This window comes from Mesoplodon densirostris, chromosome 11 (genome assembly GCF_025265405.1).
Source record: "Mesoplodon densirostris isolate mMesDen1 chromosome 11, mMesDen1 primary haplotype, whole genome shotgun sequence".
Lineage (NCBI taxonomy): Eukaryota > Metazoa > Chordata > Mammalia > Artiodactyla > Ziphiidae > Mesoplodon > Mesoplodon densirostris.
The window spans coordinates 69,773,476-69,798,712 of record NC_082671.1 but is presented as its reverse complement, the minus strand read 5'-3'; the positions used below and the strand labels follow the sequence as shown (position 1 = coordinate 69,798,712).

Below are 25,237 nucleotides of genomic sequence, written 5' to 3'. Positions count from 1 at the left end.
TTGGGAAAGTCTGAGAAAGCTGTTCTGCTGGTGTGACCTGCCCCTGTTACCCCTGACTGGTGCCCTGGCATTTCACAGGGACCATCTAAGGTCCAACTAAGAGCAGTGATAATATTGCTGGAGCAGGAGGGTGGAGGCTGTGCCCCTAAGACGGTTGGCACAGGGAGGGCTGGGGACCAGATCAAGACCTCTCAGGGGTTGGGGGGGTGCTGGAGGGGTGGGTGAGGGTAGCAGACCCTGTGGCCGAGAGTCAGTCTAGAGGCCACACGAGTCAGAGGAGTCCAGGTAGACTGTGGGGAGGGGATGGGTTGAAATACAACAGGGCCCGCCCTCTCCCCTACCCCATCTCCCCAGGACCCCAAGGGAGGCAACACTCTGGGGGTCCAGGCAAGTAACTCAGGCAGATTGGGTCTCAGGGAACAAGTCAGGGACCTGGTTCCCATAACTGGGGCACGAGGTGGGGATGAGGTGTTAGGAATGAGGCCAAAGCCCAGTTATCAGAACTAGGACACTTTCCATGTGGGACCTGTGTTCTTTACATCCTTCCTGCATAAACCCTGGGAAAAGCGGTGTGTCTACACCTGGGACCTGGCAGAGCCTGGTTGGGGGGCACAGGTGGGTTTGGGTGAGGTTTTGGGGCACCAAGGTGGCACCTGTTCTGGCTTTGCCTACTGCCCTGCCCCAAGTAGTAGCCACTTCATTCCCTTCCGGCAGCCCCAGGGTAGCCCCACCCTTGCAAGAAGAGCCCCAGAATAAACATCATGTTTATTTTGAACATTCAAATTTACAGAAACAAAAAAGTAACAAAACCTTGACATATCATACACACACACACGCACACGCACGCACGCATGTTGCATCTCATGTCACTTTACAAAATCAGGCAGGAGGAGAGGGGGAGGCGGGTCGCCAGTAGGATGCACTAATTTCACAGTGTCCGACAGACAGCTCGACATGCTCTCTCCCTGCTCAGCCTGGGCCCATGTGAGCCCCTTCCCCACCCAGCAGGGTCGGGGGTGGTGCCGGGAGGAGGAGTTTAGAGTGGCAGGCAGCTGGGACAAAGAGGGTGAAGAGAGTGAGTCCATCTCTGGGATGGGTGTCCCTTCCCCAGTTTGCTCAGAGCAAGGGTGCTGGGAAATGTAGAAAAGGAGGGACCCATTTCAGGGGTGGGGGGGATGGGAACGGGGGCCACTGCGTCACGGAGAGAGCACTGAATGCAGAGTCAGGTCTCCCAGTGTCCCGGCTGGGTGCCCCCGGGCCCTGGCATCCTCTTCTGTAAGACGAGGGCTTTGGAGCCCTTCCTGCCCAAATCTGTGGTCCTGGGTCACGCACAATGGTGGCAAGGTGATCTGCTTCCTTGGGATGTTGATTAGGGGCACCATGTGCCACAAGGTGGGAAAACTGGCAGATAAGAGCTGTGAAGCACCTGGTGCAGGGCTGGACCCAAAGCAGGGGTTTGAGAAATATCAGCTTTCTCCCCTTTGCAGCCTGGGATTCTCAGGAGATGCCCAGCTTCCTCTCCCCTTTCAGCTCTCCTGGAAACTCCAGCTGGTGAGAGCAGGGCAGCCCGCACAGGGACATGTTCCCTGAAGGGGCTGAGAACCCTCCCACGGCCTCACCCAAGGGGACCCTGGCCCTGGGGTCAGCCCATCCTGCATCTCTGTTCCTCTCGGTGGGGTGAATGGGGTCAGGAGCAATGGATGACCAAATCCCACTACACAGACAGTGGCAGTGCCTGTCCCCTCAGGCTGAGGGGTGGGTCCTGGATGTCACCTGCCTTGGTTTGAACTCTGGACTCTGTCACTTGCTGGCTGATTGACATGGGCAGGTTACTTAACCTCACTGGGTCCCAGTTTCTCTACTTGTATAATGGGGCTAAGAACAGTCCTAGCTTAGAACTGTTGTGAGAATAAATGAGTTGATCCCCGTGAGGTGCTCAGCATGACGCCTGACACTTAAAAAAGGCATAACAGACTCCAGCCTCATTTTCAGCCAGGAGTAGCTTGAGGATGCAACTGAGCACCATTTCTCTTCCCCGTCTTTTTGGCTGTGCCTGGGAGCAGCTGAAGGTCAAAACTGGAGTCCAAACAGCAGGCATTCAGCAAAGGTAAGAAGGATGATCAGTAGATGAAAGGAGGGGTGGGGACTTTGGGGCGTTCATCTTTCTGGAATGGAAATGGGGATCCAGGCCACTCACCAATGGCCCAGACTTAGAGCCTACAAGTATCTCCAGTTTGTTCCTGTTCCCTCTGGAGGGATGACCAGGGTGACTCAGCACAGGTCAGATGTCTCATGATCACGAGAAAGCATAAAGGACTTGGGATGATGCCTCTGGGTGGGCTCAAGTGATCAAACAAGTTCTTTCACCTCCTTTTCAAGACCCTTTCTTTCCCCCAAGGCCTCCACAAAAGCTGTTCCCTTAAAAACAATAACAGAAACCCAATAAAACCCAGTGTCCCCGAAATCTAAGTTCTGAATTCCGCTGTCACCCCAGCAACAGCATATGTCATTATGAGACGCTTGACCCCCACTGGGGCTGATGTCATTGGCTGTTACCGGGGCAACCCAGATCTCGGCAGGTTCTGGCTGAAGTGCACCATCACTCCTTCTAGGCGGAGTTGGGCTGGAGGGGCTGAAAGGTCTTTCTGTGCTCTTGAAAAGGAAACGAGGATTTGGGGGTTGGAAGCGACAAGTTTTGGAAAAGCCTCCATGGCCCTGGGACCCACAGTCTGCAGTTCTTGCCTAGTGCCTCAGGATAAGTGGACGTGGGGAGCGGAGACAGGGACCCAAAAGGGGGGCAAAAAGCCACCAGTACCCATCTGACTCAGGTAGCCAACAGCTGCCCAGACACCTGGTAGGTGACTGGCAAGGGGAGGGACACCTGTGTTCTCAGGTCTCCATTCCTGCCAGAGTGCCCGGGGATCACACCTCTCCTCCCCTACCTTCTGGGGATGGGGGGTGGGAATGCCAAGATGTTTGTATGTTTCATAAAGGAAGGTGGGCCAGTGGGCATGCTAGAAAGCATTCTGACCTCTCAAATATCCATTCTCTCAGGTATAGGCTGGACTCAAAGACTCTCATGGGCAGGAAATAGGGTGTGGGGGAAAGAGCACTGGGTTCTAGTCCTGGCTGTGCTCCATCGTGCTGCGTGATCCTGTGCAAGTCACTTGCCCTCTCTGAGCTCTTCTCCATCTGTACAAGCAAGAGGTCAGACTGGGTGGCTTTTCTCAGCTCTGATATTCTCCTACTCTCTTGGGCAAGCTGGTGGGGACTCAAGGGTAGGAACCAGGAAGCCACCAGCCCTTTGAGACACTCAGATAGGCAAGGGTGCCAGGCTGGGGGAATCCAGAAGAGCTGATCTTTACAATCTGTGTATGAGGTTGGTCTGCTTTGACCCTTGCCCTTGCCCCTGACTCTTCGGAGCCAGCTTCTGACCCTGACCCAGCCTAGCCAGATCCCATCTGCTGCCCAGTCCCAGGACCTACCCCTGCTGTGCCCCTCAGTCCTTAGGCAGGTTCTCAGGCTTGTCCCACCCTATCCACCTGAAATCACAGACCATCTCACTTTTGATCTGGAGAGCTCTCAGAAATGACTGAAGCAAGGGCCTCAGTTCATAAATGAGGAAGGTCAGCCCGGAGAGGGCGGGGGCTTACAGAAGGCTACACAGCAGGTGAGCAGCAGGGCTGACCAGGAACCAAGGGCTCCTCCTCCCCATCCAGTGCCCTGAACACTACTCCATGCTTCTCCCTACCCTCTCGGCTCCTTCTTTCCATCCCCCAAAGGCTGCAGGGCCACACAGAGCGGGTAGGTATTGTGGGTCCCCTGGGGTATGTGCCTCTGTTCCATGCTGTCCCCAGCCCAGGCTGAAGTGGCCCAGGCCCTGTCCTGGATGTAGAAGGGGAGAGGTGACCATGCCAGTGGGCACAGCTGTGGATGGGCGCAAGGGGTGACTATGGCCCTTTGGCTTCCCGGAGTCTTGGTCCCTAACCCTCCAGGCTGAAGCTGGGAAGGGAGTGTCCTGGAAATTGAGGTGGGGCTGGGCCAGGCATGGAACCAACATTCAAACCACTGCACACGAAGAAACAAGGAAAGAGGAGGAAGAGAGGGGTGCAGGTGGGGGTGGGGTGGGGGGAGAGGCTCCATCAAGATCCCACCGCCCTTGACCGGCAGCTGGTAGAAAGATAAAGGACGGCTGAATCTGAGTCTCCCACGGTTCTGTCATTCCCTCTCAGCTGGGGGACAGCTCTACAGCCTGTTATGGCCCTGAAGAGGAAGGGGACAGGCCTGTTGCATGGGGGACAAGAGGGCAGATAACCAGCCCTGCCACTGAGACAGTGGGCCCGTCCCCCATACACGACCTCATGGGAGGAGCTGTGAGATCAGTGGAATCAGTTGTGGTTGATGGACAGGGTGGAGTGGGAGGTGAGAGATGGCTCCACTCTAATGCCAGCGGTGGGGGGGGGGTGAGAAGAGCCGTGGGCACTGACACGCACCCACTGCCAGGCCCTGGACTCCCCCCAGGCTTGACCTGTTGACTTGAGTTGCTTGTCCTCATCCGAGTGGGATTAGGGGAAAGCCATCAAGGGCAGGGCGTTCTGGAGGTGTGGGTAGAGGTGGCAGAAACGGGAGGCGTGGCCAGGAGTGGGACAAGGAAGGAGGCCAGTGTGTGGGTAGGCTGAGGAAGCAATGTGACCCCGCCCCGGAAGGCCCCCGAATTGGCAGGCAAGGGGCCTGGACGAGGTGGCCCCTCATGCCTTGGCCCGTCCCTTGCAGACATCAAAGGCGGCCTTCGTTGCACCCCCAAAGGTCTCCACCAGCTTGTCTTCCCAGGGGATGATGTTGCCTAGCAGCGGCCCCGTACAGTTGGCAATGCCCAGGACCTGGGCAGGTGTCAGGGTGTGGTCCCAGAGGTTAAACTGGGCAATGTCACCCACGAAGGCCTGGGTGGCATCAAACCGGCCACCTAGGGTATCCTGGACCAAAAGAGCAGAGAGAAAGAAGAGAGACATGGAGTGAGGGAGCAGAAGAGACAGGCAGGCACTCAAGAGTCAACCCCCTGTCCCTGCTGAAGTCCTACCCCCTCCAGGTTCTAGCCCCGCCCCAAGGTTCTAGCCCTTTGGGCAAGTCTCTGCTCTCTCTGGGTCTCACTCAGTCTGGCCATCTGCAGAATGGTTGGGTCAGACTGAGTGCTCACTGCTGTGCTTTCAGGGACCCTCCACCTACCCCTCCTCCTCAGGGGCCCTGAGTGGGTGGGATATCTAGCTGCATCCCACCCTGAGCCTTACCTGCTCTTGGCCCAGGATAAGGATCCCATGAGGCTTGATGGGGTGCCAGGCGGCTAGGTTCTCACCAGAGCCCTGAAGCTCTCCATCCTGATAGGCAGACCACAGGCCGTCCCTTGTGGTCCAGGAGAGGCAGATGTGGTGCCAGCCATTGTCCTTCAGGCTCAGGGGCAGCTGGGCCACCTGAAAAGAGGTTCCCCCAGCCCCAGGTCAGAGGTGCCACAAGGCCCAAGGCTGGAGCAGTGGGATGGGGAATGGGGAGACCGGTGTCCCTCCTTCCAGGGACTGACCCAAGGCTTGACCCTCCCCTTCCTCTCAGCTCAGTGTCTTCCCAACCACTCTTTCCTCTTTCCCCACAATATATCAATATAATCAGGCAGCTTCACTCAGATCACAAGGGACTATTCAGTGTTGGTTTTCAGTTGTTTCTAGGTGGTTTATTCACTCTCTAACAGGCCTGCAAGGTCATGCAGGATGGGAGCTGAATCTCACAAGCCTACCTTCCCCTGAATACCACACAAAGTGCCTGGCACACAGCTGGGCTCAAGAAGTACTGGCAGTGGTAGAACAAGCCTTAGACTCAGAGGCCAGGCACTGCCAACCAACCCCCTGTGGGACCCTGGGGAGGCTGCCCTTTCCTCCCTGGGCTTTAGTCTCCTCATCCGTAAAGTTAGGGGTTTGGGCAAAGGATAGCAAATATGCAGCCACCTCTGCCTCCTCCTCCACCCAAGGCAGACATGGCTAATCAATCATGAGCCTAGACTCACCCTAGGAATCTTCCTCATCACAGTGCTCTCAGAAGCCACTGATGATTGATTAGAGTTGGCCTGTGATATGAAAGGTACTTGCTGCCTCTGGATTTGGGGCTCCCAAAGGGCTCTTTCATCTCCTAAGTTCTCTGACATCACAATTTATTGCAGCATTCTCTGAGGCCTACTTGGTGCCAGGCCTTGTTCTGGACACTGGGGGTATGGATCTGGTCCTGGTCATAAAATAAGCTGAGTCTGCACAGGAGGGAAGGACTTCAGGGACAATATTACAAGACAGAGTAACATAGGGGCCATCTGGGAGGTACAGAGGCTGTGAAGGCCCAGAGGGAGAGAGGGGTGTGGGAACAGAAGATGTGAAATCTAAACACATCTGGAAGTACAATGGACTCTGGCAACTCCGCTGCAAGGCAAACCAAGTGGCAGGGGGCACAGCAGAGGCAAAGGCTTAGAGGTTGAAATAAAATGAGTACTGTGAGTAGCTTGTGAGGTTGGTGCTCAAAAGGCCCCAGAAGTTTAGGGAACTGGGCCCTGTCCAGGGTGCTGAATTCCTTTTACTAGAACTGAGTGCTAACCGTGGGCAGAGCCAAAAATGGCAGCCAGGGGGTGTATGAAGGGAACCAGGAGGCAGGATCTAGATGTCATCCAGCTACCTTGGTGGTCTTAGGACCTACTGGGCTACAAGGGAAATTCACTGTCCCCTGGGCCCATCTCCCTCCGCCTCCTCCAGGACACCCATGAAAGGCACCTCCTGCTAAGCAGGCTTCTGCTGGGTGTCAGCCACTCCTAGCAGCTCTCTGTGGCTGTGGCCTGGTCACAAGTGGGTGCAATATATGTTGCCTGCATTTTCAGGGAGTCTCAAAAGACCACCATGCCTGCAAGACCCAAATCAATGTGGCAGGCCAGGGAAGATATTTTGGGGGAATGGGGTGATAAGATGCTCCCCTTCCTTCCCCCTTGATCACCATGCTCCTGCCACATCACTGCCCCCAGTCCCCCTACCTTGTCCTGCCCCGAAGCCAGGCTGGGGGGGGGGGGGTGAGGGGGTGGGAGTCCTGGGCATGGGGCAGATGGGTGACCCAAGGGCAGAACAGTGGAGAGGTTAAGAGGTGGTTTCTGGAGCCCAAGACCCCAATTCACATCATCACCCCTTCATCAGCTACGTGGCCAGCGTGCATTATTTGCCCTCACCGAGCCTCAGCTTTTCCATCTGCAAAATGGGGATAATAGGGTGTCTACCCCCTGGTGCAGTTGGGTCAAGGGTGATAATATGGGTAAAGTATTTACTAGCACAGGGCACATTTATCGAAGTTTGTTAAATGCTAGGCTCTGCTCAAAGCCCTTTACATGTATTTAAGCCATTTATTTCTCACCACAGCCCTATGAGGTAGAGAGTGTTATTCTTGCTTTACAGATGAGGAAAGTGAGGCATGGAGAGGGTAAGTGACTAGTCTAAGGTCACACAGTGGGTGAGTGGCAGAACTAGGCCTCACATCCAGCATGCAGCCCAGAGCCTGACCATGGCAGTATCCTACTCACCATGTAGGGGAGGAGCATGGGGCTGGTTGCAGGGGGGAGGGGGGCAAGGAATCCACTAGCACTCCCTTCCTCCCTCCCTCCCAGAGAGGTCCTTGGACATCACTTGCTTCTTTGTCCAGAAGAATGAGCAGGGCCCTGGGGGCAGACACTTGCAGCCCTGCTCCTATAGCTGCATCACTGGGGAAGTCTCTGAATCTCTGTGAGCCTCACATGCTCCTCTGTAAATGGCAAACCACCGCTGACAGCCTCTCTTGGACATGAGCTCCTCTTCGCAGCCCCGGGTCTGGCTTGTCTTGGATTCCCAAAACCCAGCCTGGCACACACCAGGCATTTCATGTGTGCTGATTCTGCTGAGCAGGAGAACTGAAAGGGCCCATCTGTTTGGGGCCCAGCACAGTACAGGTGCTCCTGAAAGGGCCCCCCTGTCCTGCCCCCCCACCCCTCCCACTCGGCCCCCCACTCACCTTGTCATTGATCAGCAGCTCCATGGGGTCATGGCCCGCCTCCAGCAGCACAATCTCGTTGGCCTGCCCGGGCACCGAGTAGGAGAAGGGGGTGCCCTGGCCAGTGCCGCCCGACCTGGACCGCAGCCACATGCAGACGCTGAAGGCATAGAGCTCGGGCAGTGCCTTCCGCACGCGGGCGTACATGTAGTTGTTGCGGATGGGGATGCTGATCTTGAAGGCATCTGGGGGACTGTAGGCTGAGGACCCTGAGGGGGGTGAGCAAGGGGGACACGGTGGGGGTCAGTGGACACTGATGGGGGGTGGGCAGGGCATACTCCAGAATGAGGGTTACTAGTCCCCTGGTAGCCCCAACTCATCTATAAGCCTCTTAAGGGTGCTCCTCACAAAGTTTAAAAGATGAAAGGTCCCTGAGAGCTCATGAGTCCTAAATCCGCATCTTTCAGATGAGGAAAATGAGGCCTGGGGAGAGGAGGTGAGCTTCCAAGGTGACAGAGGAGCCAGGTCCCCTGATGCTCACACCTGTACACTGTCCAATATGTCATGTTTTTCTGACCCCCCGGCAGTGCCAGCCCCAGGTGTTAAACAAATGACAAAATTCTGACATTGAAGGTGCTACTGTGGTGGGTTAAATGCATGGACTTTGGAGTCAGACCTGGTTTAAGGTCTAGATCCGCTACTTACTGGCTGTGTGACCTTGGGCAAGTCACTTGACCTCTCTGAGCCTTATATTCCTCAGCTGTGAAATGGGGATAATAACACTACCACCCCTGTATGGTCTGTGAAGGTTAAACCAGCTGATGTATCAAGTACTTAGCCCACTCCCAGAATACAATAAGGGCCAGAAAATGCTACCTGTTTACAATAATGATAACGCTCTCTCCCAATTATTCTCTCTTGGGTTTCACAGCCTCTTCCCCACCATCCCATCTAGCTTTAGCCTCTGGAGAGCATGAAAATGCTTTCCGAGTGAATCTGCCACCCTGAGGACCCATCTGAGGACCAAGGCCTCGCCTGCCATGCCCTCTGTGGGGCTCAGGACCCACCGCGCTCCAGTTCCGCTACACGGTCCTGCAGGGCACCCAGCTCCTTCTCCACCTCCTGCCGCTGCTGCTGGCTGCTGTGACCGAGGGCCACACGCTCCTTCTCCAGCGCCAGCACCTTGGCCAGCAGCTGCCCCTCCAGCTCGTCCATCTCGGAGTGCAGGGTGGTGGGCACCACGGGCGCAGGGGCTGGGGCCGCTGAGAAGTTCACCCGGGCTGGAAGCTCCTGCTGCTTACGGGGCACAGAAAGGGACCACGAGGTCACTTGGAGGGAGGAAGGAAAGAGACAAAGGGCCCAGAGATGCCCACCACCCCTGCTGAGTGACCCCAGGTGAGCCTCAGCTTCCCCATATGTAAAATGGGATGGCAATACCAGCTTCAGGCAACAAACGTGTACTGGGTGTCTAGCAGGCTGTTTCCAGTGCTGATGCGTGACGGGGAGCTGAAAGCAGGCTGGCTTCTGCCCTCAGGTGGGGTGGGGAGCTGGCAGTAGAGACTGTAACAGTCCCCTGGGTGGTCTAACGTGCAGTTGGGGTTGAGAGCCACTACTGAGTCCTTCATCATGGGCAGCCTATATCCCGATGGGTCCCTGAAGGGGTGGACTGTCTTAGTCTTCACTTAGTCACGTGTCAACCTTCTCTAAGGGGGTGCAAGTCTCTGTGTGAATACTGGGCAGACCCGGGGGGCACAAATCAGGGGCTTCCGGAATACTGCTCCAGTGTTGCGGCCACTCCAGGCTATCATGTGGTTAAGATCACAGACTCTGGAGGCATACAGCCCAGGGTTCAAATCCAGCTCGAGAACCAACCTGCTGTGTGGCCTGGGGCAAATGCCTCCATCTCTCTGAACCCCTGGTTCCTCTCATGCAACACGGGACAACGGTACCTATTTAGAAGGGTTGTGGGGATGATTACATGTGGTAAATGCCCATGAACAGAGCCTATTTACTGCACTTACTGTCTAGGGCAGCGTGTTCCAGGGTGGTCTCTTGACACCCCCATCCTTCCCAGGATGAGGACAAAGTGTTTAGAGGCCCCCCTTTTTCCTGTCTTAAGACCCCAGCGGGAAGAACTGGGGCACAAGCCAGGGCACCTCTCCTTTCCCCGCCCCCGCCGCTGGAGGAAGCCCCTTCTGGGGTGGAGGAAGGCAGGCGAGGCCACAAGTCTTGACTCTGGGAGGGCGCAGCCTCTGGCAGACACATCACAGGAACGTGGGTAGGAAATTAATAATTCAGTGAGCTTCCAGCAACCAAATTAGACCAGCCCTGTCCCCTATCTCCCTTTTCCCCTCCTCCACGCTGCCTACTGACAGCCCAATGCTTCCTCACTGCCCAGGGGCCCTGGTGGTTCCCACTCCACCTGCCCTGGGCCCGGACCACAGGCTTAGCCCCAGACCTGAGCTCACTGAATTCTCATGACTCCTTCACCGAGCAAATATTCAGTGAGCACCTCCTATGGGCTGGGCACTGCACCAGGTGCTGAAGAGACGGCCGAGGGCCAAACAGAAAACCAAGAGCACAGCCTAGCATTCCCTGAGTGCCACGTGCCTGCAGGGATGGCCCCACAGCTCAGGGCAAGTACAGAAGACCCCTCCCAGCTTCACTGACCCAATCCTGGCCTTGTTGGTCATTTGCTGTGTGACATTGGGCACATGTCTCTGAGCTCCATGTGATGAGGGGATATATGTGTCCCCTGCTTCAAAGTGCTGGGGGTGGGGAGGGCAGTGCAGGCAGAGTGGCACTGCCACACTCAGCGCCTGAGAGAAGGGAGCGGCCACCACAGACAGTGACGTGATCTTGCGCCGAGGAGCTGGAGGGACTGACACTTGGCTCCTCCATTCCACCCCAAGAGTGGCAGCAGGTGGGCTAACCTCTCTGGTGTCATTTGTCCTTCCCTATAAAGTGGGGACTTGGAGTGTTTGGCTCGCGGGGCTGAGATCAGGGGAGCCAAAGCCTGGCCCAGCGTGGGCCACTTTATCCCTCACAGTGTCCCATGGGAGAGGACACAGCCACCCCCCCCCCACCCGTGCAGACACCTGCTCTGGCCCACCAGGTGAGGAGGCCAGGTGAGGGGGGCGGGGCACGGATGGATGAGCTGCTCGGTACACCCGGCCCCAACCATGTTACACTAATCTTCACTTTCCACTATCGGGGGGCTCCTTGTATGAATCCTGACTCTGGTGCTGACTGAACACAAAGCCTCAGTCTCCCCTTCCGTAAAACAGGGACAACGGGCCCTACTCTGTCCATCCACAGGACAGATGTAAGGATGGAAGAGTGGAAGTAACAGGTCCTCGTGGACTGTAAAAGCAGAATGCACACTGTGAGGCTTGTATACATCAGCTGATGGGGAGCTTGCTACCTCCAGAATCTTCCCTTGACCACAGACAGCTTATGGAGCGATAGGGCCAGCCACCCACTGCATCTGAGGTGACTGGACTTTCGGGAAACCTTGGACTGAGGCAGTTAGCTCATGGATTGCCTTCCACGGCAGCACTGGGAGGGCCGGGACTGGGTCTCCTCGGGCCCAGCACCATTCCAGCCTCACTTTCCCTCCTTCCACTGGGCCTAGGTGGGCATGAGGGGCATACCCCTGAAGAAGAGTGTACCAGGCCCACCCTCAGCACTTTCCATGTATTTACTCGTGAATCCTCACAGCCACTTGTTTTGGTTGGTACTCTTAGTGTCCCCATTTCACAGATGGGGAAACCGAGGCAGAAGTCCTTTTGAATTTTCTACAGTGATGGGGCTGGGCAAAGCTGACCCTTCTGGAGCCAAAGCCTTCTCTCTCTAGCAAAGCGTCCTCCTCCCTTGGAGTGAGAAAGACCTGCCAGGAAGGAACAGGACGTCAAGTGCTATTTACACAGATGCTGTTGCGAGGAGACACAGCGCAGGCCGAGGGAGGTGGGCACACAAGCTGTTCTTTTGTCAGAGCCGCCAGCTCTGCAGGAAGGCCAGGGAGGAGGTGGGCTCATCGGATCCTGTGTGGCCCCCTCCCCACCCCAACGTCTGAATCAGAAGAACATGACTCCCCCCACTTTCCCATCTGCTGCGGGCGCGGGCTGTGCCGCGTGGACTCGGCCTGATGCCAAGTGGGCCCCCAGCACAAGACGATAGGGAGACAATGATGCCATCACCCCACAAGGGTCCTGATGGGGGCTCAGAACCCACTCCTGTCATGCTGGGAGTCCAGGGTGGGGTTTGGTGTACGTATATGGGGCCTGGAGCCAGAGCCCAGCGTTTGGGTCCAGCTCAGGCAACGTGCCGGGCTCATTAGCACTCAGTAAAAAGAGGCCGACAGAGGCAGCTGTCGTCCTCCTTGCCACACACCGCGTGCCAGGCCCTGCACTCCAGAAGCACTGTGCAAACATTCCACAACCCCTGTCGACAACCTGGGGAAGTAAGGAGGCCCACTTTACAGATGAGAGAGCAGAGGCTCAGAGAGGTGAAGTCATCTGCCTGAGGTCACACTGCTGCGAAGTCGCAGACCCAGGACCCCAGTCCAGCCCCTTCTGATTCCAGAACCTGTTCCCATTCCTCACGCCTACCCTGACAGTTCGTTGGTCTGCCAAATGGGCACGGTGTCGGCTGCCCTGCCTACCTCAAGGGCCAGCAGAAGAGGTTTTAGTGCCATGAGAAGGCTGGGAGGATCTGGCAGGTGGTGTCAGACCGCGCCTTGGGGCAGCTTCACAGAGGGGCCTGGATGCGAGGGACCTGCCTATGCAGGGTGGCTCTGAGGCTGGGGGCCGTGGGGAAGACCTTACCACCGTGTCCCCAGTGGGGACAGCTCCTTTCCTTGGGGGAGCAGAGGGAAGGTGCTGGATTTCGGGGTCAAGGTCCCACCCTCTGCACAGCTCACCCCCAGACAGCACAAGGCCCAGCTCCAGGGGCAGCAGGGCAGGGTGGCAAGAGAGCAGGCCCGGCGGCAGCGGTGTGGCTCGGGCCTCCCATCTCCCACATCTGCTCAGCCCCCAGTCCTGTGTGAGTCTGCCCGGGCTCACACCCAGGCTCCGCCAGCCCAGTGACCTTGTTATGTAAAGCTTCCATGCCTCGGTTTCCCCATCAGCAAAAAGAGGTACAAAAATAATATTGTCTCATAGCATTGTAGTGAGAATTAAATAAGTTAATAGATATAATGCCCTTAGAGTTGGCACATGAAGTGCTATGTATCAGTTATTATTATGGCTATTACTACTTAAACATGTATGTTTAATACTACTGAAACATCTCTTGAAGGAGCCTCCCCTCCACCTCTAAATTTTTTTTAAAAATCATTATATTGAGAAAAAAAGCAAGTTACAGAAGAACAGTTAGATGCCATTCACACAAAGTTGCAAAAATTCAAAACTAGATCATGTATATATAAAAGCATGAAGGAATGCACGGAGAGATCAATACCAATTCGGGACAGTGGTGACCCTCTGTCACCTGAGGGAGACGCTGAGGGGCATCAGCTGTTTGCAACTCTTCTGGGTCTTGAGCCTGGGTGGGGACCTGGAATGGTAGTCCTTTGGTAGTCCTGGATGGTATAAACCTTTGTATATCTCTGAGGTACTTCACAATAAATTTCTTTTAAAAAACAGGGGAAAAATCCAAAAGCAGAGTCTCTGAGGGTGGAATCTAACCGTGAATCTTAACCATAGCCTCACTTGGCTCCTGCGCCCCCCACCCCAGCCCAGGCCACCATCATGAGGTTCCGACTCTGGCCCTTCTCCACACAGCAGCCAGAGGCAGGCACCTAATTGCAAATCCAAGCAGGTCGCTTGAAATCCTTCAAGAGCCCCCTTCTCCCACCAATACATACCCTGCCCTTCTAATCTCAGCCCTGATGCACCCCCAGAGGCTACACTTCATTCCGACTGAAAGTCCCCAGCTCCCTCTCACCCTAGGGCCTCCGCACACGCTGTTCCTTCTGCCAAGAACACTCTTCCCACCCCCATCCCACCTCCTCTGGCCAATGCCTCCTCACCCTCCAGATGGCAGCTTCCCTGACGACTCAGCTAAGATGCGCCAAAGGGAAAGGGAAAGAGGGTGTCTCTGGAGGAACTACGAGTCCTCACTCCCTCATTCATTCATTTATTCATCCATCTGTCAACATGTGCTGTGGCAACACGATGCCATGGGTACCAGCATGACTCTCAGGTCAGACAGGCCCGGGTCATTCCCAGGCTCCCCACTAACTGGATCTGTGGCCCTGGGCAAGCTGCTCAACTCCTTTGACCCTCGGTTTCCTCAACTGTAAAATGGGGATAATAATAGTATCTACATCTTAGGATATACATAATGACAAAATGAAAAAATATGTAAAGCCTGGCATATAAAAATGGCTGATAAAGAGTCATAACCATTATTATTTCCTGCTATTATTGAGAGAACAGGAGAGCATGGTGAGTAGTAACTGTGTGGATGTGGGCCCTGGAGCCAGACTGCCAAGGACTGAAATCCCAGCTGAGTGGGATTTCAAGGTTCTTAACCTCTCCGAGCCTCGGTTCTTAACCAAGGTGCTTAACCTCTCCGGCCAAGGTTCTTACCTCTCTGAGCCTCGGTTTCCTCATCTGTGAAATGGGGAGAGTAACGGTCCCATGGTTCTCATGGGGCTAAGTTGTAAGGCCCTTAGAACAGGCTGGCACAGAGGGCGTGCTCAGCCCTGATGCCTCTTACTAACTGCCAGGTGCTGTGGCTCCCTAGGCAAATAAGGCCAGCGCCTGCCACAGCAGTGCTCTCAGCTTGGGGGGAGGCTGTCTGGGAGCTGTGACAGGGACAGCACCCGCAAGAAGCTCTCTGTGGGGTGGGGTGGCGGGGGCATGGTGAGTCAGAGAAGGCCTCTCAGAGGGGCTGTCCTGCTCCCGCCTTCCTCCCCAGGAGCCGGCCCAGCGGGCTGCTCCGTCTCCATCTAACCCTGGCAGGGAAGGGGCAGGAGAGCAGGTGGCAGAGGCCGGACTGATCTTTGTCCTGGTCCCCACTGCCAATTTGCAGCTGGAATGGAAAGAAGACAAATGGACCTCTGTGCACCAAGGGTGCCAGGTCAGGGCAGTCGGTGTGTGGGCGGGGAGGAGGCCAGGAGAAGGGGAGATGGCTCCCAGAGGGTGTGCCCATACACCCTCCTGGGCTCTGAGGCCCCAGAGCAAGTGACTAGGCACCCCAACCGCAGGCCCCTTCTCCTCTCCCTTCAAGTATTCCCCGTCAAGCTGCCACAAAATTCTCTCTTAGGCCCTGCCTGCCCACGCACCTTCTGGGCCCTGGCCAAGAATCTGCAGCAGAGACTGAGCACCCCACCCTCAGCCCATTTTCATAGAAAATCCTGGCTGTCATCTTGGCTCAGTTCTGCCGTGCTGTGTGGCCTTGGGCAAGTCACTCAGCCTCTTTGAGCCTCAGCTTCCCCTGGAGTCAAACGAGGGGTGGGGGGGCACCTAAGAGCTTCCGCTTCGGGTTGGCTGCCTCGATCTCTGTCCCGAGTTCAGTGGGGATCACGTGCCCAACTGTCCTGGGGAAATCCAACGGCATTGTCACTCGAGGGGGTGGGGGAGCGCCAGCCCCTGATCTCGGTCCACCTCCCACAGGCAAGCACTTCACAAAATGCCCAACAAACATGAGAAAAGGTGCTCAACATCATAAGTCATCAGAGAAATACAAATTAAAACCACAATGAGTTCACTACACACCCACCAGAACGGGGAGTGTCTTTAAAATGACCATAGCAAGGTTGACAAGCTTCACAGCAGGTGGGTGTGCAAACACTCACTGCCACTTTGGAAAAGCGTTTGGCAGAAACTCCTAATGCTAAATATATGCCTCTCCTGGGACCCAAGCATCCCACTCCTGGGGATACATCCAGGAGAAATGAGGACTTTTAGCCAACCAGAGATATCACAAGTACATTCACGGCAGCTTTATCCGTAATAACCCCAAACCAGAAACAACCCAAATACCCATCCACAGAAGAATAGGTAAATAAATTAAGGTATCTCCACACATTGAAACACTACACAGCACTGAAAAATAACAAACCACAGTCACACATACCACGACTGAAGGTCAGACGATGTTGAAAGAGAACACCAGACACAAAGAGGTGCAGCTTCTCTGAGTCGATCTGAGTGACATTCAAACACAGAGAAAACTGACCTACAGTGACAGAAACTGGAACAGTGGTACCTCTGGGGAAGTATGGACTTTGGGGTCACAAAGGAGCCTTCTGGGGCGCCAGAAATGTCCTCTTATCTGGGTGGTGCTTTCATGGATGCAACCATACATACATTTTCACTGAGCTGTACACTTAAGATTTGTGTCTTTTTAAAGTAAGACATGTGAGCTCTTACATATATTGAAGGTAAGATATACCTTAAAAAAAAACAAAAAGGCCCACAGGTAAGTCCCTGTCTTCCGCCCAAGCGGCTCTTGCCAGGCTTGCAACGGCAGGAAGGGTCTCCTTTCCCAGGCGAAGGCCTGCGGGGATGAGAGGCCTCCAGGGCACAGGATGACAGAGAAAGAGGGGTTCTCTGGGTGTCCTGCCCACGCTTCCATCTGACAGATGGGGAAACAGGATCAGAGAGAAGAAGGAATTTTCTGAGGTCACAGTGAGCAGGTGGCAGAGCTGGGGTTTTTTAAAACCAAGGTTTCTTGCTAGAATGCAGGTTCCACGCTGGCAGGAGTAGGGGGTAAGGGCTTCTCAGTATGGGTGCCCCACCTGGAGATGTGGGGAGGCCAGCCACAGGGAGAGGGGCCATCGGGGTCTGCAGGTGGCCTAGAGGGCACTAGGTTCCACGTCCTCCAGCAAAAGGCCGATGGCAGAAGCTCTCTCACTGCACTCTGCTGGCCCCTTTTGTGGCCAAAGAGGCAGGGTCAAGGGAACCAGCCCCTGCAGAGCAGAAGCTTCCAGGATGGGCAGGAATGTAAGAGGAAAGCAAAAGCAACCCATAGACTTTTAAAAAGGCACCAAAAGATTCTATAAGCCACTTTGTTTATCTGCAGACTCCCCTGAGGAACTGGCGGTCTGAGAGTGTGTGGCTGGGGAGTCGGGGGCCACATAAACATGGAACCTCCATACTCCCCACCACAATTCCTAATCAGGAAACATCTGCTCAAGAACTCAGAATTTAGAGCCCAAAGGGTCCAGACCAAACCCAACCCCTCCTAACCATTTTACAGATTAAAAAAATGAGGCCCAGAGAGAGAAAGTGATTAGCCTAAGGTCACAAGCAAGAAGAACTCAACTTTATGCCACCCAGCCTTCCTATTTCAGTGAATATTTAGAGCTGCAAGGTGTTTAGGGAGCATCTGCCCGCTGTATCATTTTATGAAGGGGAAACAGAAGCCGGGGGTGGGGAGGGCAGGAGATGATTTGTCTGGCTCTGGTTCCTCCAGACTCTATGAGCCTCCATTTCTTTATCCGTAAAATGGGAATGCATACAGCCTGCTTCATAGGTCTGAAGACTGAATAAGCTAACATGTACATAGTAAGTGCCTAATCAATGTTACTTGTTATTACTTATTGTTTTCAGCCTCCTGATTATCTTGCCAGCCAGCACGACAAGCCTTTGAGGACTGGCCCTCATCACTCTCGTCCTATATGCTATGAGGCAGAAATGGTCCAGGGCACTATCCAACAAGAGGCCCTTCCCTCACCTGTCTTTCTCACTCTCCTGAAGATAGGTGAGGTCTGACCCCTCCAGATGGATCTAGAGTTAATGATGAAGAACAAGGGCTCTGGAGCCAAACACTGACAGGGTCAGATCCAGGTTCCAATGCTGTGTGAACTTGGGCCAGTTTCTTAACCTCTCTGAACCTTGGTTTCTTCATCTGTAAAAGGGGGATAGAATAGTGCCTTCCTCATGCAGATTTTATCAGGATTAAATGAGATAAAGAACAGCACCTGACACATGGTAAGTGCTCAGGAAGCATGAGCTATAATTGTTATTAGGTCCAGGAGCTTCTGCAACCATCATCAGGGTGTTCCTTTTCATGGCTTCCACCCCAAGATGAGGGGAGGCAGCTAGCTTGCCAGGCAGGATTAAGAATGTGATTTATGTCAAAAAATTGCTGCTTAAATCTATCTTGAAATTTCATTTTACACATAAGTTAGTGCAAAAACAGAACACTGTAACACGCATACATGGCTGGCTGCCCCATAAATGGTCCTTTTGAAAAGTGGTTTTTGGCCACAGCCATAAAAGTCAATAGCATCTGGCCCAGTAATACCACTCCTGGGAATTCAGCCTAAAGAAATACTTCAACAGACTTAAAAAGAAAAAAACAAACAACTATCTGCATGAAATCGATCCTGCAATGAGCATCTAGAAGCAAAAATAATCAGAAACAACTTACATCTCCAGCAACAGGAGACAGTCGAAGGATTGATGGATGGTGGAGCCTGAGATGGATCCCAGGATATTATGGCCATTATTACAATGGTAATTACCAGCAACCCAGCAACTCAGGAACAATGTCTACACTTGGATAAAGGACCAAAAGGGGGGGGGGGGTGCAAAAACAAATAAAATGGTGGAATTAAATATAACTCCCCCCGAAATCTTTTGACATTTTTTCAATTAACAACAAAAATAACAACAAAGATAAAAACATAGAAGACAAACAATTTCTCCTAAGCCCTCGAATGTGACTCCAACTCGAGGCCTGTGGAGAGAGGGTGGGCGAGGGGGACCTTTCCTCCCCTTTGGTAGTCAGCCCAGTGGGGTGGGGAAGGGAGTGATGCAGAGACGTGGGCATAGGAAGGAGACAGAAGGTGATCAGGGAAGGCCTCTAGGAGGAGGTGTACTCAGAGCAGACTTAAATGATGAGTATGGATATGCTGGGGGTAATCTAGGCAGAAGAAGAAGAAACTGGGAGATGGGCCAGATACAAAATGGCAGCCTGGGGGCAGGCTGAGTTTGCACCACAGGAGAGCCCCACGGGGTGGGCTTAAGGAAGATCCCTGGGGCTGCCTGGAGGAGGATGGATGGAGGGGTGTGCCTGGGCAGGTGGGAGACCAGCAAGGAGGCTGCTGCAAGGAGCCTCGGGGAGATGAGACCGACTGAAAGGGGGAGGGGAGGGGAGGAGCCCAGTATGGCTTCTCAGAGTGCACCTGAGTTCAGGTTGGGACATGATGAAGGTAGGGGGTTGGTGGGACATCCAGAGGGAGGTGCTCAGGAAGCAGTTGGATCTATTGGTCTGAAGCTTGGAGAGAAACCTGGGCTGGAGACAAAGTTGGTTTGGGGCATCACGGTGGAATGGTGTTGGAAAGCCTCAGGGTGTGGCTGAGTTCACCCAGGGAAAGTGAGAGGAAGGCCAGGAGGGGCGCACATGTTACAGGAGGAGGACCCAACAGGGGACAGAGAAGCAGAGAGGGTGGAGGGGCAGGTGAGAGGTACCTAGAAGCCAACCACATGGGAGATTTGTAGGAGGGGATGATCAACGGGGTCAGATGTTGCAGAGGGGTCCAGAAAGGTAAGGACTGAAACATTCCCGTTCAATTTATCAACTGTGGTGACGTCACCACGAGCACTTTCAGTGTACCAAAGTGGGAGAGAGACTAGTGGTGAGAAAGTACACCCTGAAAACCTGGGGGCATCCTTCTGAGGCTTTTGGATGAGAACGGAAGGGAAAAACTAGTCAGTGGCTAAAAGGTGCACGGGGTCCAGCTGAGACCAGTAGTCTGACCCCGAGTCTGTTGGGCTCCAGACCCTGACCCCTGCCAAACACCCCAAAGAGACTGGCTCTGGTGCCTGCCAGGCTCAGAAGGACAGGCAGCCCCTCCACGTCCACCGCACTCAGAAAGCAGAAGGAGTGTGTACAGGGAAGCAGGACTCCCCCACCTAGGAGGCTGACCTGGTGCCAAATCCCAGCTACCAGGATACCCCCAACCTCAGTGGGCTAACCGGAAGGGAGCCCACCCTGCCAAATGCACAGGTGCAGGTCCAGGGCAAGCCCAGCCCTGCCAGCCCCAGACGTGGGAGGAACCATGGGTGCCATCTGGGTGTGGGGGCAGGGACTAGGGCAGGCAACAGGAAGTTTATTGAAGACCAGATCTTTTTTTTTTTTACATTAATAAATCTATTTCTAAAAGGAGGATTTGTTCCCATTTAAAATTTTGGCTATTTAAAAAATTGGTAATATTAGAGCTTAATGTTAAAAATAGCAATCAAATTGATTGAGCATACCTCTGCCAGACACTGTTCTGGGCCCTTCCAAAAGATTAACTCACTTAATCCTCCTAACACTCCAATGAAGTAGGTGCTAATACTGTCCCCATTTTACAGGTGAGGAAACTGAGACTTCCCTTCACTGCTGACTTTCTGTGTTTCCCTGATTATTTTCCTGCTCTCAGCTCTCATCCTAGAACTCCCCAGAACTGGAGTGGGAAAAGGGATGCTGCCAGCAGGTAAGACTCTGGGCTTTCCTCTTGTCTCTGTCACTCACCTTAGGAGGTCTCTGAGCCCCAGGTTTGGGGTTGGCTGTGATAGCTGCCTGGCTGTGCTGTGACAGCTGCCTGGCTGTGCTGTGACACCCTGCACGGTGGGTGCTGACACCAGCACGGACTTTCTGGAGGGCCACTGGGCCATGGGCATGGCCAACCTTCCATACCAGCAGCATCTCCTGTGCTGCTCGGCCAGGGATGTAACTGAGAAAGCCGTGGAGAGGAGGAGTCCCTGTCTTTCCTTCCTTCCAGCCATTCTCTTCCCTTTGACAGCTGCACTCAGTTTCGAAGGAGGTAATAAAGGGGGCAGCTGGTGCTGTGGCCTCTTTCTCCCCCCTCCTTCCACGGATCCAGTTTTGTTGCTAACCCCCTTCCCTGCAGTCTGGAAGTCGTGGATGGCTGGGGGTGGTCAGTGTCTCCAGATGTCTGTCCTGCCTAGTGTGTCCAGCTTCCCCTCCAGGTGGCCCCAAATAAGTTCTCACAGGGAGGTAGGGGTCTGGCAGCTTCAAAGGAGAAATGGCTGGCCCAGGATCACAGGACAGCCAAGAGGGGATTCCCCCTGTTGGATCCCTTGTGTCTGATCCTGAGCCTGGGCCAGGAACATCTGAAAAAGGTGAGTGTAGGGGGAGAGACCCAGGTGGGACCCTATTCTCCACTCAGCCCCCACCCCACAGCTGCCGGCTTCCAGGCATCTTGTCTGGGCTACCACCATCTGAGCTCCTGCTATCAAGCCTGTGGTCCGAGCCCAGGTGGGGGGCTTAGGGGTGGAGGCGGTGAGGGGCACCCACGTTTGGCTTATGAGACACTGTTCCCTGCTCTTCCGCAGGAGAGGAGGACCCCGAGTCCCTTGGACAGCGCTCCTATCTTCTGACCATAGGGACTGAGTGTGTGGCTGGTGCTGCTTTGGGGGTGTCTGAAAGAAGGAAATAAAACGGTCATTTAACGAGGTCGTAGTACGTGCCTAGCATTTTCACGTACCTACATTTTCATCAATCCACACTACAGGTGGACACCGTTATACCCATTTTACAGACTCGGAAACTGAGGCTTACAGAGGAAAAAGGATCTGGAGCGAGCCTTTCCCGTGCGCCTCCTGTGCCTCAGTCACAGTGTCTGTCTGCGGCCTGTGTGCGCTACCGGACTCCTCCCTTCTCCCCCTGGGAGGCAGGACCAACCATCCCCTTTGCACAGACGGAAACCCGAGGCTCCGAGACTCGCGGGGGCTCCCCAGGGTCCCTCAGCCGGTGGTGGCGGCGGGACCTCGGGACGCTCTCGACTCCCTCGAGCGGCCCCTCCCACCCCCCGGCCAGGTCCCGACGGCGCGCGGCGCGGCGCTCACCTCGATGCGGTCGATGCGGTCCCGGAGGGCGCGCACGGCGTCCTCCAGCTCGACGATGAGCGCGGGCGAGTCCCAGGGCCCGTCGGCCATGGCGTCGCGGCGGGGCCCGGCGTCCTGGAGGCCGCGCGGCAGGCCGCTCTCGCAGCGGCCCAGCTTGCCGGTGAGCTCGCGGATGGTGTCCTGGTCGGCGCGGATGCGCGCTTCCTGCTGCAGCGCCGTCTGGCGTAGCTGCTCGGCCGTGCTCTGCAGCAGCAGCAGCTCCTCGCGCTCACTCGGCGCCGCGTCCCCCTGCTCGGCCCCCGACGGGCAGGCAGCCGCCAGCGGCGTGCACAGGAAGCGGCTGAAGAGGGGCACGGGCGGCAGCGGGTGCGCGCTGGCCGCCGGAGCCCCGGGCAGCGCTGGGGGCCCGGCCGAGCCGCCCGCGCGGTGCAGCGCGCTCAGGCTGCGCTGCGGGCCCGGGGACGCGGCGGCGCCCGAGGCGTTGTCGGCGCCACCGGGCAGCGCCCGCGCCGGGCTGGCCGCCAGGGGCACGCTGGCGATGATGCAGATGACGGCACCGAGGAACGCCAGCATGCCCGCGGCCAGCAGCACGGCCAGGAACTTCAGCGTGAGGCGGGCGGCGGGGGCACCCGAGGCCCCCGGCAGGCGCGGCGGCGGGGTCGGGGCGCGGGGCCCGGGCGCGTGGGGCCGAGCGGGGCCGGAGCGGGAGCGGGAGCGGGAGGAGCCGGAGCCAAAGGTGTTGCCGCGGCCGCTGCTGCCGCCGCTCTGAGCTCGGGAAGCGCGAGGAGAAGAAGGCGACGGGTGGCGGGGAGGGGGAGCTGGCGCGGCGGCCCCGCCCCTCCGGCTCCTCCGCCCCTCCGGCTCCTCCGGGCCGGCCCAGCCCCGCACCAGTTCCGTGCCGGGCGCCGAGTGGGGGCGCTGCCCGGGATGCGGCGAGAGCCTTATCCGCTGCCGTCACTGCGCAGAGGGCGGCGACCCAGTGGCCGGGCGGCGGGACTCCCGGGCGACCCCCACCCCACCCCACCTGTGCTCTGGCCCCCTCCTGGAGCCCATGATGCCGCCTGCTACCTTGCGGGGAGCTTTTCTCCGCGTCGGGCTCTGTGCTGAGGGAGCCAGGAGCTTGCTTACAATTAAGCTTCACCGTGGACACACTCACGGTACAAATGAGGAAACTGAGGCCCACAGGGGTCAGGTCGCTGTCCAAGATCACGCGGCTAGTATGCGCTGGAGCAGCATTTGAGCTCAGGAGCATCTGACTGGACCCGGACTATGGAATGGAGCTGGGGTGGGAGTGGGGAGAACAAGGAAAGAGGCCAGTGCTGGGGGCAGGGGACTGGAGATTTTGATCCAACCTCTCGTTATACTATGGCCACCTGCCTGTCATTTCCCACCCCCAACTCCCTGAAGGAGCAGAGGTCACTCCCCTTCAAAAAAAAGAAGAATCTTCCTGTGATTTCAGAGGGCGGCAGAAGTTCCCTCCTCTGAATCTTTGGGAGCACAGAACATCGAGGGTCCCAGAGAATACCTCTCTCCCCACTGCAGACTGCATTAGCATGGCAAGACCCTGGTGGGCATGTGGATCAGGCACTGGCTGGAACAAGCAGGCGTGGGCAAGGGCTCTGGTGTGGGGGTGATGCAGGAGGCTTTTACTTTCTCCTGTCAAAAAAAATCTATATATATTTTGTTGCAAATTAAAAATTAAAAATGTTAAAAAAAAATTCTACCATCCTTCACAATCCAGCTCCATCTCCAGTTTTACACAAGGCATCTCCTGACCAGCATGGGTTCCCAGAGCTGGAAGGGTGTTCGGAAGGCTGGGTTAGAGGAGAGGGGCTATGGCCCGTGCAAGCACTGGCCAAGGCCACACCCAGGCCTGTCAACCTTCCAAGCCTGCATTCTTGACTTGAAGGGAAGGCTCACCCTGGGGCTCTGGACCACCATGGCTGCTGTGTGGTCTCTGCAGAGTGGTGGGGAGAGACCAGAACATTCCTCAGGAGGCAACAGCCCTGAGATACCCTGTTTGGCTATGTGGATCCTGCCCAGTGGTCCCTGGGCACATGTTCCACACACCCCACCCCACCCCCAGCCTCAGGATAATGCCTGCCCTGCTTACCCGATCTCTGGGAGTCAAAGGTTACCTGAGTTGTAAAGTAGGAGCAAATCAAATGCCAGCTCTGTACACGATGAACCCCCCGAGAGCCGTATGTGTGTGCATGTGAGTTAATACTCATTGGAGCAGTGACCTGGAAACCTGCCAAGCAGCACAGCTCGGAGGAAGCGCCTTCCCGATGGAGAGGTGGGCCAGGATCTCTGAAGGTGAAGGCAGGCAGTAGGGGCGCCGTGAAGTCATTCAGGTGCGTGAGGCATCGGGACTCCTGGTGCATCTACGTGTGTTCTGTGAAGACAGAAGCACACACATTACATCCGGGAAGGACAGAGGAGGCCAGGAGAGGGGGCTGCTGCCAAGAGCAGCAAAGCCTCTGTGGCTTGGGTACTAAATGGTACCACCTTTATGTGAGCTGCTCCATGAGAGATGGACAGCAGTTGGATAAGTGGGTCCAGAAGCTGGAGTTGAATTTTGTTTAAAGTGATTTGTTTATCCCCTAGAATGACTTTTTTTTTGGCTGCGCTGGGTCTTAGTTGAGGCATGCAGGATCTTTAATTGCGGCATGTGGGGCCTTTAGTTGTGGCATACATGCAGGATCTAGTTCCCCGACCAGGGATCGAACCGAGGCCCCCTGCATTGGGAGCGTGGAGTCTTACCCACTGGACCACCAGGGAAGTCCCTAGAATGACTTTTTAAATCTATGATATGAACACGTCACGCTCCTGCTTACAAACCTATTAGTGGCTCCCCATCCCCATCCCTTTGTGAAATAAAGTCCAAATTCCTTAAGAGGCAGTATTACCTAGTGGTCAAGGGCATGGATTCTGGAGCCAGAAGGCCTAGTTCAAACCCTGCCTCTAGCTGTTACCAGTTGCATGACCTAGTTTCCAAAGAGAGTAAAGTCTCAGGTCTTTGACAGTTCCTGACACCCTCTCTGTGCCTCAGTTTCTGCAATCTGTAAAATGGGGGAATAAGAGTACGTGCAAAGCCTTAATAAACGTTGGGCCTTATTATGTTAGCTTCTCTTGGTTTATGAGACTGTTGGTAATCTGGACGTGGCTCACTCTTCCAGCCTCATCTCCTACCCTCACTGGCTGGAGCAGTACCAAACTGTGCATAATTCCCCCCAAACACCAGAATGTCTCCTACCTCTGCCTTTGTTCACGCTGTCCCCTGCCTGGAAGGTCACCCCCTCCTTCCTCCGTGATTCATCTCTATCCCCAGCATCCAGCATGGGGCCACGCCCAGGGCAGCTGCTTGGTGAATGTTTGTAGAACTGTTTCCT

General features: G+C 55.5%; 1 protein-coding gene across 1 annotated transcript; it reads right to left on the bottom strand.

Annotated features, from left to right (window-relative positions):
• Positions 1–753: 753 nt before the first annotated feature.
• NPTXR (neuronal pentraxin receptor) lies at positions 754–25,186 on the bottom strand. Its single transcript, XM_060114216.1, has 7 exons — positions 25,102–25,186; positions 22,870–23,069; positions 21,846–22,763; positions 9,099–9,324; positions 8,053–8,300; positions 5,286–5,465; positions 754–4,973 (listed from the first exon to the last, which is right to left on the bottom strand). The coding sequence occupies exons 1-7, from the start codon at positions 25,184–25,186 to the stop codon at positions 4,749–4,751; spliced, it is 2,082 nt and encodes a 693-aa protein (XP_059970199.1). The 3' UTR covers positions 754–4,748.
• Between the last annotated feature and the right edge of the window lie 51 nt (positions 25,187–25,237).